Genomic DNA, 15,964 nt, shown 5'->3' with positions numbered 1-15,964 from the left:
GCCGATGCACATTTCCACTGGTCTTAACATGTGTCATTGATCAAGACCTATTTCTAAATTGTTGATAGTTGCATTGGTGTGGTAGTTTCGAGTCTACATCCCCAATCATGTCTGCCTCAACCCATGTATTCAAGCAGTTGCTTTCCTTCTGTGTTTCCACTCCTGCAGTTCTTCCTCTGAATGTGGATATCATTCTTTTCCATAAGTCCCTCAGAACTGTCCTGGGTCATTGCATTGCTGCTAGTACAGAAGTTCATTACATTCTATTTTACCACAGTGTATTGGTCTCTGTGTACAATGTTCTTCTGGCTCTGCTCCTTTCACTCTGCATCAATTCCTGGAGGTCTTTCCAGTTCACATGGAATTCCTCCAGTTCATTATTCCTTTGAGCACAATAGTATTCCATCACCAGCATATACCACAATTTGTTAAGCCATTCCCCAATTGAAGGGCATACCCTCCTTTTCCAGTTTTTTGCCACCACAAAAAGCTTGGCTATAAATATCTTTGTACAAGTCTGTTTATCAATGATCTCTTTGGGGTACAACTCCAACAATGGTATGGCTGGATCAAAGGGCAGGCATTCTTTTATAGCCCTTTGAGCATAGTTCCAAATTGCCAGCCAGAATGGTTGGATCAGTTCACAACTCCACCAGCAATGCATTAATGTCCCAGTTTTGCCACATCCCCTCCAGTATCCATTACTCTCCCCTTCTCTCATTTTAGCCAATCTGCTAGGTGTGAGGCGATACCTCAGAGTTGTTTTGATTTGCATTTCTCTAATTATTAGAGATTTAGAGCACTTTCTCATGTGCTTATTGATACTTTTGATTTCTTTACCTGAAAATTGCCTATTCATGTCCCTTGCCCACTTATTGATTGGGGAATGGCTTGATTTTCTTTATACAATTGATTTAATTGCTTGTATATTTGAGTAATTAGACCTCTGTCAGAGTTTTTTGTTATAAAGATTTTTTCCCAATTTGTTGTTTCCCTTCTGATTTTGGTTGCATTGTTTTTGTTTGTACAAAAGCTTTTTAATTTAATATAATCAAAATTATTTATTTTACATTTTGTAATTTTCTCTAACTCTTGCTTGGTTTTAAAATCTTTCCTTTCCCAGAGATCTGACAGGTATACTATTCTGTGTTCACTTAATTTTTTTATAGTTTCCCTCTTTATATTCAAGTCATTCACCCATTCTGAATTTATCTTGGTGTAGGGTGTGAGATGTTGATCTAAACCTAATCTCTCCCATATTGTTTTCCAAATTTCCCAGCAGTTTTTGTCAAAATTTTTTGTCCCAAAAGTTGGGCTCTTTGGGTTTATCATACACTGTCTTGCCAACGTCACTTACCCCAAGTCTATTCCACTGATCCTCCCTTCTGTCTCTTAGCCAGTACCATACCATTTTGATGACCGCTGCTTTATAGTAGAAAGTAATTCTTTGGCAGTTTGATTGGTATTAATTTAGGTAGTAGTACTTTTTAAATTATATTGCCTCTCCCTATCTATGAGCAATTAACATAACCACAATTATTTAGATCTATGTTAACAAAATTCAGTTTTTCATTATGCCAACTCACCCCCTCCCTCTGAAGAAGAAAGTAACAATGAATACTCTATTCCTTGAACCATATCAAAATGCAGAGATGTCTTCAATCTCATATTTTATATAAGACAGGACAAATCTTTCTATAAAGTTGATTACTGAAATAAGAATATTATTTAATCTTACTCACGACCCTGAGCATATAAACACAATCAATTTCTGTTCAAAAGAATGTTTTTTGACTCTTAGGAAAAATGTTTACCTCAAAAGACCCATCAACTTTTAAAGACTACCCACTTCACTCTTGCATGAGTTCTTCTTGTTCTTGTTCTTCTTTAATTATTTATTTGGATCGGTTCTTCCCCTCTTCAGTCCTGGTCTCTTACGCCAATTTTATTTCATTCATTCATTCATTCATTCATTCATTCATTCATTCATTCATTCATTCATTCATTCATTCATTTTAATTTTAATAAGTTTCCACATAAGCTTTCTAAAGTTATATGATCTCAATTGTTTCCCCCTCCATCCTCCCAGAGCTGGCAAGCAATTCAATCTGGGATATACATGTATTATCATGCAAGACATATTTCCATAGTATTCATTTTTGTAAGTGAATAATCTTATAAAACCCAAACCCCAAAATATAGATATCCAAATAAACAAGTTATAAATCATATGCTTTCATTTGTATTCCTATTCCAAAAGTTCTTTCTCTAACTAGCATTTTTTTCATTAAGTCCCTCAGAATCATTCTGGATCATTGTATTGCTGTTAGTAGCAAAGTCAACCACATCCAATCATTCCACAATATTGCTGTTACTTTGTATGATGTTTTCTTGGTTCTGTTTATTTCAGTCTTTCCAACTTTTATCTGAAATTACCTTGCTTATCATTTCTTATAGCATAATAGTATTCTATCACCATCATATGCCACAAATTTTTTAGTCATAACCTAATTGAGGGACATCCCTTCAGTTTCCAATTCTTTGTCACCACAAAAAGAGCAGCTATAAATATTTTTGTGCAAGCAGGTCTCCCCCCCCCCCCCCCTTAGTAAATTTCTCTGGGATATAGACCTAATAGTGCTATTACTGGATCAAGAGTATGCATTACTTTATACCATTTTGGGCATTTATTCCAAATCTCTTGCATTTGTTTTAATGGTCCTTTCTCATTGTTATAATAACCTCAATGATTAGATGAGAAATACCTATATGTATAATTCTTGCCCTATTAACTCAGATGCATTGATTTCCTGGTTTTTTCATTCCAAATCTACTGATGATTGGTGAGATTATGGCAACTTTATGGACATGAAAATGGATTCTATACTAATGTACTCTGAATGCCATGCTGAGTTTTCAGTGGGAGAAGTTGTATATTATACATTTGACCAGTACACAATGGAAAACTTTACGCTGTGACAATAGCTACAAAGAGCTACTTACCAGGTAGACCAATACACACATGTGCTCTTTGGGCAGCCAATGAAAGAGGTCAGCAGGATTGCTGGGTAAAATTTCATCATCATGAAGAGTGGAAATAGTTTGAATACACTGCTGTAGCTGCTTTAGACATGGCTTCACACTTTTTACCTATAGGAAAGTAATTCACATCAAGTGGCAGTTCACAGAGGTCAGATGAATACATTGGAGATCCATTTTCATATGTTCATTTCACTGAACTACTCATGAAGTCATAACAGACACACATATAAGCATCTCCCTCCAAGAATGTGACTTGTGAGACCTCTATGATTCTTTCTCATTAACTAATCTGATATATTCTAGTAGTTGGGATTACTCCCTACCTTCAGCCCCAGGAAGTCTCAGGGCTTGCTACCCTCTCTCAAAGTACCAAATAGTCCTTCACAGTATTCCTCCTCTCCTTTTCCCTTTTTCATACTGAAGTCATGGTTAAGGTTAGCAAGGAACTGATTAAATCAACAAACATATACAAAAAGTTTATAGTTAGAGAATAGTCTAATGTAATTAAAGCAGAATCCAGACACCAGCCATGCTTTAGACTTTCTGGGCTTTGCCACCTCTCTTTCACGTGGGTAATTATATCCTTCACCCCCAGCATTTCAGCTTCCTTTATATATTCTCTTTCCCTATCAGAATATAAGTTCTTATTTATAAATTTGTAATTCGAGTGCTTAGTGCAGTGTCCAGCACTTGGTAAGTGCTTAATAAGTGCATACTGTCTGACTGTGTAGAGTTCCCAGGATCCATAACTAAGTTTCCTTAGTCTAAATTAGGTTTAGCTGGATTCCTTAGGAGGGGGCCTGGACTCTGATCAGGAGAAACGTGGCATTTACCACTTTCTTTCCTAGCCTCTTGCCAGAAAGTTTCTTCCTCCTAAAATGCTCTGTGTGTATGTAGGCCCTTGGCTTGACCTCTTTTCCAGGGAATAATAACTACTCATATTCTCCTAATTTACTTAAAGGTTCACAGAGAAGCAATTTCTTTACACTGATTAAATAAGGATTCTTCCCATCCAGACCTTTTAAAAGACAGCATAGTTTGTAGAGTCTTAAAAGGAATTCTTTATCTTGATTTGAACAGAAAGTCCTATAGATCAGGATGAAACCTGGAAGGTTAGAACCTGGAATCTTACAGGTCCCAATGCCCTTTGAAAATGAGAATAGCTGTAATCAGTTGCATTCTGTGCGAATTAAGTGTTGCACTCAGCCTCCTAACAAATTGCCACTGTGGGGCCTGTGGGTAGGCAAAATGTGAAGTATTACTTCTGCCTGCCTCAAAGGCAGCATCTGCTAAAACTCTGCTTCTTCAATTTTGCTCAGGCACCAGATGGTAAGATGGATTCCTCTGGGCATGAGGAACAGTGTGAGGAGCGGAAACCTTTTAGAAATGAAGGGCTAAACTTTCATGTTCTACTTCATTGCTATTAGCTAAATCCATCTGTAGGCTCCAAAGGCATTATGCTGCTCAATGAGCCAGGCCGAAAGACTGAGCAATCTTCTAGAGATTTACTCTGCACAGACCTGCTGAAACTCAGCAGGGTAAGTTGCAACTGCTGTTCCTAAATCAGGTCTTTGAGCCTTGCTTTATGAAACATTTCCTTCACCTTTAAATGATTACAATATTTGAAACTCACAACCTCAATTTCTAGTTTAGCTGAAGCAGTTTCCAACATGAATTTTAATATAATCATATTTGTAATGTGTCTGAATATTGTAATGTATTAGAAGTACAGATCACTGAAGCTAAATCCTCAATGGAATTACTGCTTATTTCAGTTCATAAGTTTAGACTTTGAACTTCAACACTGGTCAGCAATAATTTCCAAGGAGTCACTTCCTGGCAAATATAGATATAAAATGGTTACATACCTGTCCAGCATCCAAGTAGTGTGTCACCTGGAGGACCAAGAAGAACACTCGGAGGGACTCCTTCTGTATGGGATTCCCCTGCCAGTTTTCAACTATTTGTCCACAAAGTGTCAGAAGGGGATGAACTTCTTGCAACTTCCTCTCCATCAGAAGAAGCTGTAAGGAAAGGCTATTTGGGGTTTTGTTTTGTTTTAACTTGAATATTCCTGATAGCTTCAAAAGGAATAAGTGGTTGAAGTGGTTGTGCCAATACAGAACAGCAAAATTCTCATATAAAAATCGGACCACATCTAACTTGAGATTCACAGATCAGCTAAATGATGATGTTGTCCTCATTATAGCAAAACAAAAATCTGGCTTAATTTACATAAAAACAACTTTAGTGTTGTCTACAAGCTTTTCTATCAATGACCTCTACTTATTTGTTATTTCTATCCTTTCTCCATAGGTAACATATAGTATTCATTCAGCTCACCTCCTAAGATTCACCTAATGACAGTCATAGAGATAAATGCACAGTACTGGATAAAATCCCTTCTCTGTTATCTCTCCTCAAACTCTCATTTGTATTCACTCCAGTCACATTTTATGCCAGTCCCTTTTAATCTCTGTCAAACTCCAATATGGTGTCATTGATTCCTCCTTCCATCATGGATTTCTTTTTGTCTATGTTTAATCTATCTCCTTTTATTAACTAAAACCCAGCTTTTCACTGAGAAATTCATATCTTACACTCTATGTGCTAGCCCTGACCATACTTTTTCCCTTTTCAAAGAGTTTAAAAGTAGACTGAAATAGAATCATAGAATCTCAGAGATGGAAAGAATCTCAGCTGCACCTCTCAGGAGACACACAGATATTCAGTTGAAATGAGTTAGAACCAATGCTACAATATAACTGCAGTGATATCCAGCTGTGAAGGAAAACTCACCACTACCTCCCTAAATAACTGATTTATTTATGGAGAGATCTAAAAGTGAATAATTTTTTTCTGACATTAAATGTAAACTTGCCTATTTCTAAATTTTACCCATGGCTTCTATGTTTATCTTCTTTGAGTTTGTGGAGTTTATGCTTCTTTTTTAAAAAATTAGTATATTTGCCTTTCTTCATTCACACAGCAATTTCTATGTCCTTTACTGTCTTTTACAGATCATCCACAGTGGCTTGGAAATCACATTAGCCAGGTCTTTTGGTACATTAGGAATAAGTCCATCTGGGCCTAGTGACATGAGGGGAAGCCGAGTATTTTCTTATTATCTCTGCTTTTCTTGAAAATTTTTTAGTTTTTTTTTCCCCCTTTCAGTCCAAACATTTTTTTTTCTGGTAATTCTTGGCACAGAAAAGGAAACCAAATAAAAGTTGAGTAACAACCTCTTTTTTTAAGTTATCACCATCCCATCCATTCTAAGTAGCTAACCCTATTCTTTCTTTGAGCTTTAAAAAATAATGTATCTTTAAAAAGTCCATATAACACGACTCTGATGCTTCATTGTGAATAAGTCAGTGACAATGAGAGGGACCCAAGGCTTGTAGATTATATAGAAACCTCTAGTTTATAATGAATGTTCTTCAAGAAGAGTAGGGAAGTATGTACACATAGCAAATGTTGAATGACATTTTTAAAAAATGAAATTGATTATATGCTAAACAAGATGGGAAATAGGAGTCATTTCCAAATTAGAAATTTGCATACTGATAGATAATTGATTTGTTAGGGCAGGGATCAGAAATAATGTCAAATTAGAAGAGTACAAACAAGATGACATGGCATGCAAGTGAGACAATTCCAACTCACACTATTTAATTAGCTATTAACACAGAAAAATGGGAAATGGGTAACAGAATAGATGTGGGAACATCACCATTATTTCCTAAGGAAATTGGGCAGATTTGACACAATGTCATGTGAAGAAAAAAAGAACCTAGAAAATACCACAGCTAACAAACATTTTGCATTTTTGTGCCAAGAGGAGAGATGGAAAAAATGAGAAACACTAGTTTAGAATAAAACCAATAATAAAATTCATTTGCAAAATCTTTCAGAGGAGAATGGCAAATTATGAAGTGTATCATGTCAAGAAATAGTGACATGTTTTAGAGGGAAAAACAAATTTATACAAGATCTGGTTGAGATCCAATCAAATTATCCTGAGAGCATTAAGGATAAAATTGGAATGATGTCAACAAACAGATGGAAAATGGAAATAATTTGTCAATATTTCCATCAAAATAGGATTTTTGATAGAATCAAATGATTCTAATGAAATATAATAAATTCTTATCTTCATCAATGACAGTGAGGCCATTACATTTGACTCCAAAATCACAATCCTGGACATGCTGTATTAGGAAGTAGAAATGGTGGAAAGGGAAAAAAAGTCAGGAAAAACAATTAGATTGGACCTAGTATACACAGTCAAGAGATCTAGATAGAAATGCTAATTTGGGGGAAGTTGAGGGTTCAGTTTTAAAGGTATCTGAAAGAGAGGTAAAAGCATACCAAAGGCTTTGCAAGAAATCTTGGATCTGATTATTACTGAAAACAGATGACTGAGAAAATAACAACATATATGCCTACTTTTCCACAAACAATATTATATAGCAGACTATATTAAAACAGACAGGCATAAAAGTGATTACAAGGGTATTGAGAATACAAGATACCACTGTACTTACTGTTTGTGACTTTAAAAAAGCATTTCATTGATAGAACAAAATGTCTCTAGTGCATATATTAAAATCATATCAAATTTTTTGAAAGATATAACAGAAATATTATTGTACTGTAAGATTTACATTAACATCAATAACTCCAAGTATATTTTATAATATTTATTAGTAATCACTTGAAGTAGAAGAAGTAAAAAAATAGAAGTACAAAGCTTAAGTATGACCACATGAATAAACTTTCCTACCAAACTCTCCCCCTAGCCTCCTCAGCCACATCCCAGGAAGAAGAGAGAGCAAGGGGCAGGGTTACACCAAAATATATCCTCCCTAAATTATCATGCAGCATAAACATGTAATGTAAGGATGTAAATGAAATGCTGGGTAAGATAATTCTGGGGAGCAAATTCCATCTATAATGACTATTAGTATCAAGTGAGAGATTAGCAATATCGAGCTAAGCATTATCAATATTGGGCAAGGGAATTACTAAACAATTAAAACAGGAATATGTAGTACCATTAAAGGTGTTCATCATTGCTATGGACAAAAGGAGGTTTTTAAAAAGGAGGAATTTCCTACAGATGTTGAAGTCCTTTAGAGGCTACTATTTGCAGATGACACTGCTGATTCCACCTTGGAACCCTATACAGCCTAAATGAGATAGTTATTCAAAGAGTTTGTCCTAACCATCCACATGAGAAATAAAAGGGTGAAAAAACCCTACTTTCCAGATTATGATAGGTTCCTAGAAGAACAGACCATAGAGCTGCTCTAATAGTATATACTGTCTTGGACAAATACTGAGAACAGACAATGCATTGGAACAAGAATTAAATGGGAAGAAAGTAAGCTTTATTGCATTTGAAAAGTTGAATAATGTTTTAATGAGCCAAAGCCTCTCCCTCAAACTAAGGTCTTATTAATATTCTTACAGTGATATTGTATGGCTTTGATTCATAGAATACAAGAGTCTATCCAGTTGCAGGTCAGCAAAATGGAAATGACTATGATATGAAAACAAAAAGTAAGGGATAACTTATGGACAGCCTAAATATTCTCTGGGTTCAAATTCAAAAGGGAATTGGAGAGGTACATGGCAAATGTGACTAGCTCATGGCATATTATCAACAAAGAATTATACAATTGTATAAAGAAAGTCATTTGAGAGGACAGTAATCTAGCAAGAGGGAGAAATTATTAACTAGGGTATAGCTAAATAAATTACATGAAAATAATGGGAAAATATTGTGCCATAAAGAAATATAAAGGGGGCAGTAGGGTAGTTCAGTGGATGGAGAGCCAGGCCTAGAGACGGGAGGTCCTGGGTTCAAATATGATCTCAGCCAAAAAAGCAACATATGTAACGACTACTCTATAAACAGAAACTGAATACTATGCTATTATAATGACCAAGCTGGGCCTTAGAGAAGAATTGCAAAGTTGTAAATCTCCTTCCCTTCACTGCAGAGGTGGAGGGAGGGAGGGAATTTTGGAGACAAATACTGCATATATTGATAAGATTGATATGTTGACTTATTTTGATGAATTGCTTTTTTCTCTCTTTCCTTTTTCATGTGTTACAAGACATGGACAAGAGGGAGATATATTTGGAAATTACCATGATGTGAAAACCAAAGGCAAAAAAAATCTAAGGGATAACTGATGGATAGCTTGAATGTTCTCTGGGTTCAAATTCAGCCTCTGATGCTTATATGTGATTTTGGACAAGTTACCTAACCTCTCAGTCCATTTTATCACCACACCTAAGTTGAACATATGGGAGGACAAAGATAAGAACTGCACAGGAGGTATGGAAAGATTGTCATTTGAATTACTGGAAAGAGTAGCCACTATTATGAAAATATAAATCCATCAAAGAAAAAAAATTTTTTTTATAGTCTTGTCTTTGCCAACCTCAGCTAGTTTTGAGCTTTAATACATCTTAAGACAGTTCTAATAGGTCAGGCTATATAAAAACATTCATCCTCCATTACTTATTCTTGTGACTATCATTGCATAGCTTTTAAAAATCTAAGTTGGTCCGTGATTCCAGGTGTGTTCACAATGGTCTCTTTAGTCAACATCCGCTTTTTACTTAAGTTTCCTATCTTTCTTGGACTGACCTCCTATAGAATTTTAGTAGACTCCTACTTATGTCTCCTTTCAAAAATCAACAGTATAAACTATTCCCACCTTTCCTCTTTTCTACTACAAATTCCAAAATGAAACAATCTTTTCTTCCTAAGGATCTTATCGTTTTTAGCTTTAGCAACCAGTGTCTCCTTATGGATAAGAACTGGGTTAGATACTTGTTGGAGTCAAATATTTTAGGCATACAAAAACTAAGGTTTAATGACAAGTCTTAATCTTTCTTGAAATTCTACTCATTAAGAAGCCTAGTCCCATCCCATTTCTGTGCAATTCTTCACACCACAGAATTAAAAAACAAATTCTACTTACCATCCCTTTACTCAGCAAGAACAGTGCCCTAAAAACAAGAAGTCAGAGTGAAAACCAGCAATAATCAGGTAGCAGTTGTACATTAAAAGAAATTAAAAGTCAGTTATTACAGTCAGTATTCTATGAAGGTTCATTTGTATATTGCTATTGACCTCATGGTTAATCTACACTAATAGATGGAATGGAAAATCACCTTGCTACATCTACATGTTTATTTCTCTCTTAGTCTTAAGTTTCCTCATTTGTAAAATGGGGACAATAAGCCTTGGTCCACTTATTTCACAGGGATATTGTAAAATAGGCAAGTATTTTGAAAACCATAAGTTATTAAAATGCGAACTTCTATTATTATTACTACAAAGGTAATTAAATGCAATTTTATGGGATTCTGTTAAAAAAAAAAAGAATCAGAATAAGCTTCATCAGATTTGCTTATGAATGGATTTGGGCCATTACATATCCACTAATGGTAACTGAGTTGAGCTTTTCATAGGCAAGAATAATTCAAATTTTAAACAAGGAAAACAGACATGTTCAAGGTCATGCTTTGGTTTTAGGGCAGGAATCGTTAAGACATCATGGCATAGCAACTGTGAGAGTCTAGTTAGTCCTATTAATACAAATCTACTTTTAAGTATTTCTTTACAATGGCTCCTTCCCCTCAAACCCTTATTTTTTGTCTTAGAATTGATAGTAAGTATTGGTTCTAAGGGAGAAGAGCAGTAACAGCTAGGCAATTGGTATTAAATGATTTCCCCAAGGTCACACAGCTAGGAAGTGTCTATGGTCAAATTTGAACCCAGGACCTCACATCTCCAGACCTGATTGCCTATCTATTGAGTGACTTAGTTGCCCCTAGGTTTTTTTACAACTATAAAGTACTTTATATGCATTATTTCACACAATAACCTTATGAGGATAGTTCCACATTATAAAAGAAGAAAATGAGGATTAAAAAATTTAAGTTATTAGCCTAAGGTAGAATGGGAAAGCAAAGATCCATATTCAGCTCTCTAGACATTATATCCCAAGCTTGTTCATATGCATTACACTATTTCTCACTGACCCTAACATTTGTAATTCATAATTTAAGAAAATGTTTAAGTCAAAGTAATTTTGTTCAAGGTATCCTGGGCACCTCGTGTCAAGTATAGAGTAATTAATACTGAGATTTCTGTGTACCCTCTGCAGATAAAAATGTGGATTCCTGATAATATTATATATATATATGGTGTTTTTTTTTTTTGCAATTGTTTATCTTATTAATGATTTCAGGTCAGAAGAAATAGAAAAATTAGAACTATCATTTAAAACATGTAAAAATAATTTTTAATAGAAACCTGGGTGCTATATTAATTTTACACTAGCTTATGTATTACTGAGTTATTCTAATTAAATTTGGGATGACTAGCAGAAGCAGGGGGAAAAACCACAAAAGGGAAGAATGTATGCATACCTGGTATATTCTGATCCCACTACCCTGGCATATTCTGCTCCAACTCCAAGTAGGTCACATGCAGATACCAAATCTTTTTCTAGTGTGTGGAGTTGCTAAAAGAGAGGAGAGCCATTCAATCTTTTCATTTAAAATGTTTCCATTTTAAACAACACATATCACTTTTTATACTACTTTTATTTACTAACAAATTAAAGCTATGTCCTACTGTATGCCAATAGTTATCTCTGGGTCATCTTTGAACTTAATTAGATGAGTAATTGTTATACTCTTCAAATGCTTTGGCTACAAAAATCTATTTCTACTGCAGTGTATATTATGCAAGTTTAATGATGCATCGACTGTGTGATGAACAGTTAACACTATGTCCATAAAACTCTTTAGGGCAAATAAACAGGTAACATCTGACAAGTAGTGTATGTAATAATCTGTAATTCAATACAGCAGATGCCAGGAACTCCCTAAAAAAAGGCCAGATAGATTAATATCATTCTGTGATAAGATAAGATACTTCGAGGCAAGAAAAAAATATTACTCAAATTATGGCAAAGTACCTCTTCCTGGAAGCTTGATAACACTATATTTCTACTGTCTTCTTCCCTGGTATGAAGTCTAAGTCTTAAGTATTGTGCAGATGCTCACATCTTCTGGATGCCACATTTTTAAAAAAATCTTTACCTTCTGCTGTCTTAGAATCAATATTGTTTAAGGGCTAGGCAATGAGGGTGTGACTTGCCTAGAGTCATACAGCTAGGAAGTATCTGAGGCCAAATTTGAACCCAGAATCTCTCATCTCTGAGTCTGGGTCTCAATCCATTAGTCTACCTCACTGCTCCCTACAGTCATGTAGGTATTAAGTGGCAGTAGAGATTTGAACCTATGTCTTCTGACTCCAAAGTCAGTGCCCTTTTCACTATACCACAAGGGGAGTAGACTAAGATGATCTGAGTATGGAGGGAAAAAAAGCTAAACTCTACAAGTTAATAATACTGAGGTCTATACACAGTTATGCAGTAACATTCTACTCCTAGCAGAAATCAATGAGCAGCATCAAGATGAGAGGTAATAATGTTGCAGTTTGCTTAGTTTGATTTCAAACATACTCAAGCATGTGGTGCTTTGGGAAAGGAGCACACCTGCCTGGAGGGCCAAGTGCTCAATTCTTAGGTATCTAGGAAATCTTCTGGAAATAAATTACACATTCTTCTAAAAGGTAAATTAATTATTTTGTTTTAAATTTATGTAGGCAATGAACAAAACAAAGGATGTGGATGTTAAGCTAACCCTCCAGGAGAAGGAAATTTATGAAGTCCCCTTGAAAAAATTTTCATCTAAAAGAGACTATGCATCAATTACTTTATGGCTCTAAAAAGTCTCCCGAGGTTTAACTAGTGAGAAGCTGAGAAGAGTTCCTAAGAACTATTTCTAAATTTAGGGGTAAGAAGCTGAGGCAGAACTATGTCCCTATTCACCCTCAAAAATCCTTCACTTGATTCCATCATCTGATCAAATTATCATCCTATGTCTCTCCTCTCTCTCTCTCAGTCAAACTTCTAGAAAAAAACTACCTCTACTATGGCTTCACTTTCTCACCTCTCACTCATTTTTCAGCTCCTTACAATCTATCTTCCAACCTAACCATTCAATTGAAACCAGTCTCTATCAAGTAGCCAATGATCTTTCAATTGTCAAATCCAAAGCCCTATTTATTTTTGTCCCCGTCTTGGACTTTTCTGGGTTTTTGTAAATGTCCTCTCATGCCTCTTCTCCAACTTGTCTGACTCCTTCTAATCAGTCCCCTTTGCTAGTTCATTATCCATGTCCTACCCTCTTTGTCTTTGAATTTTTTTTGTCTCATGGTAATCTCATGAGCTCCCATGGGAATAACTATTATTTTTATGTAAATGATTCCCAGGTGTAAGTATCTCAGCTCTAATCTTTATCTTGAACTCCAGTCCTACATCATCAATTGCCTATTGAACTTCTCCATTCAGATGTCCCATAGGCAGTTCAAATTAAACATGTTCAAATTAGAACTCATTATCTTTTGCCCCCAAACTTTTCCCTCTTCCTAGCTTTCCTATTTCTGTTAAGGACATCATTATGCTCCTAAGTCACCCAGTTACAATCTCAAGAATTAACTTTTACTGTTCCCTTTCCCCCATATACAATTAAGTTGACAAATCACATCAATTTTATTTCTACACAGTATCTCTTATCTGTCTTCTATCTTCCACTCACATACTGACCACTCTGATTCAGGACCTCCTCACCTCTTTCCTGGATTATTACACTAGTGTCTGTCTGTCTGTCTGTCTGTCTATCTATCTCCCTTTCTCCCTCTCCCTCTTTGTAAAAACCCTTACATTCCGCCTTGGAACCAATACATAGTATTGCAAAACTCCAGTATTTTTTTTTTTAAACCCTTACTTTCCATCTTAGAAACAATGCTTCTAAGGCAGATGAGTGGTAGGGGCTAGGCAATGAGGGGTTAAGTGTCTTGCCCAGGGCCACCCAGCTAGGAAGTGTCTTAAGTCATATTTGAACCCAGAACCTCCCATCTCTAGGCCTGGCTCTCAGTCCACTGAGCCACCCAGCTGCCTCACACTAGTCTCTTAAGTGGCATTTGCCTCCAGGCTCTTCTTTCTCCAATACATCTTCAACATATCCAACAAATTTATATTCCCAAAGTAGTTCTAACCAATTCAGTTCTCTGCTCAAGAAGCTGCAATGGTTCCCTACTGCCTCTAGCACAGTGATTCCCAAAGTGGGAGTCACCGCCCCCTGGTGGGTGCTACAGTGATCCAGGGTAGAGCGGTGATGGCCACAGGTACATTTGGGGGCGGTGAATAACTGTAAGGGGGCGGTGATAGTATGTGACAGGGGGCACTAAGTAATATTTTTTATGGAAAGGAGGCAGGCCAAAAAAGTTTGGGAACCAATGCTCTAGCATAAAATACAAATTCCTCCATTTCGCTTTTAAAGTCCTTTCCCATCTGGTTCCAGCCTTATATTTCCAAGATTACTATACATTACTTTCTTTCATCACAACATTCTAGGCAAATAGGCTCATCTGGGATTTTTTTTACCCATGACCTTTCATCTCCTACTTATTTTGTAAAAGTTATCCACCATACCCTCATCTTACCTTTGCTTAGGTACTGCTTCCTACAGAAAGTGTATCCTTATGCTAATAACTCTATCTATGCTGATAACTCTATCTCACCTCAAAATTACCTTGCATCTACTCTGTTTAATTTCAGTGTACTTTTTCCTGTAAGCACAACAGATCAAAGAGGGGAGATGTTTTACTTTTTTTCTTTATGTCCCTAGGCCCTAGCACCAGGCCTAGCAAATAGATGTTGTTTAATAAATGCTTGCTGAGTGAATGATAAATTAATTATACTTCTCTAATTGTTCCAAATTTTCCCATTCCCTACGTGCTCACTTTGTAATAGCTAGAGAAACAAGGTTAAAACTAAATCTTCTACTTAGCTAGTCCCTAAACTATTTCTGATAATAAATCATTTCACATTTATAGATCACTTTCTTCCACTAGTCACATGGTGTCTCATTGCATGGATATGCTTTTGAGTTCCTGAGATATACAGCTAAGGACAAGCTCTGGTAGATCCTATAGCAAACTGAAAAAGGTTTCCAATTCCGGCTTGATGCTAATCTGAAAGTCTGTTAATTGAGGACCTAGTATCTAGTTAAATGTGAAGAAGCTTTTCTTCAGGTTAGTCAGAGTAACTGATTTTCTACAACAGCAACTTTTGAAGAATTTGTACTAAGAGAGGGATTTTGATTTCTGTCAGTGGAGGAAATGCTCACACTAATGAAATCATGGATCCTTACAGTGTTGAAACATGTATTACTTTAATGCTTTCAAAGTATTTTTCTCAGAACAATTCTAGCTAATTAGGACAAATATTTCTCCCATTTTATAGATATATAAACTCAGAGATGTTTGATTACCTGCTTATGGCTATAAAGTGACATAAAAAGAAAATGTAATTATGCATTTCAGGCATTTCTGATCTACATACAGAAAGAGATATGATACTTACTGCAAGTTGAAAGAGGAGTCTACAGTGCCAGTAGGGTGTTTGCTGTGAAATCTGAATTGCTTTACGCAAGAGTGGTTTTGCAGCATCAACTGAATTCTGAAAGGACATTTTAATTTGGGAAAAAAATTCAATATTCAAATAAGATTATTTACACAACAGCTTCAATTTCAGACTGCCCAAACTAGTCATGCTTATAAAGGTTTTGGAATATGCAGGAGGACAATTTACTACGTAAAAAATAATTATTCTTTGTTAAGTTTTGTAACAGGGACATTCTGTATTTTCCATACAACAATTTATCTCTGGAGGAGTCTGAAACAATCAAGTACAGAATATCATATGGTCGAATTAGATTTAGGCCCTCAGCCTTATCTATTAGGTGAAACTCTAAGCCC

The 15,964-nt window shown here is 35.8% G+C and overlaps 1 protein-coding gene across 1 annotated transcript in view; it reads right to left on the bottom strand.

Moving 5' to 3' along the window:
• The window catches only part of MAU2 (MAU2 sister chromatid cohesion factor), a 77,724-nt gene that overhangs the window by 37,264 nt on the left and 24,496 nt on the right, over positions 1-15,964 (bottom strand). The window contains exons 4-8 of the mRNA XM_044671473.1: positions 15,570-15,665; positions 11,500-11,594; positions 10,044-10,071; positions 4,911-5,066; positions 3,004-3,150 (exon numbers count right to left, since the gene is read on the bottom strand). Of these exons, the coding sequence (XP_044527408.1) occupies positions 3,004-3,150; positions 4,911-5,066; positions 10,044-10,071; positions 11,500-11,594; positions 15,570-15,665 (522 nt within the window). The remainder of the gene's footprint in view (positions 1-3,003; positions 3,151-4,910; positions 5,067-10,043; positions 10,072-11,499; positions 11,595-15,569; positions 15,666-15,964) is intronic.

Source organism: Gracilinanus agilis, chromosome 1, assembly GCF_016433145.1.
Source record: "Gracilinanus agilis isolate LMUSP501 chromosome 1, AgileGrace, whole genome shotgun sequence".
Taxonomy (NCBI): Eukaryota; Metazoa; Chordata; class Mammalia; order Didelphimorphia; family Didelphidae; genus Gracilinanus; species Gracilinanus agilis.
The sequence above is the reverse complement of the archived record's forward strand: the minus strand, read 5'-3'. Positions and strand labels throughout refer to the sequence as shown.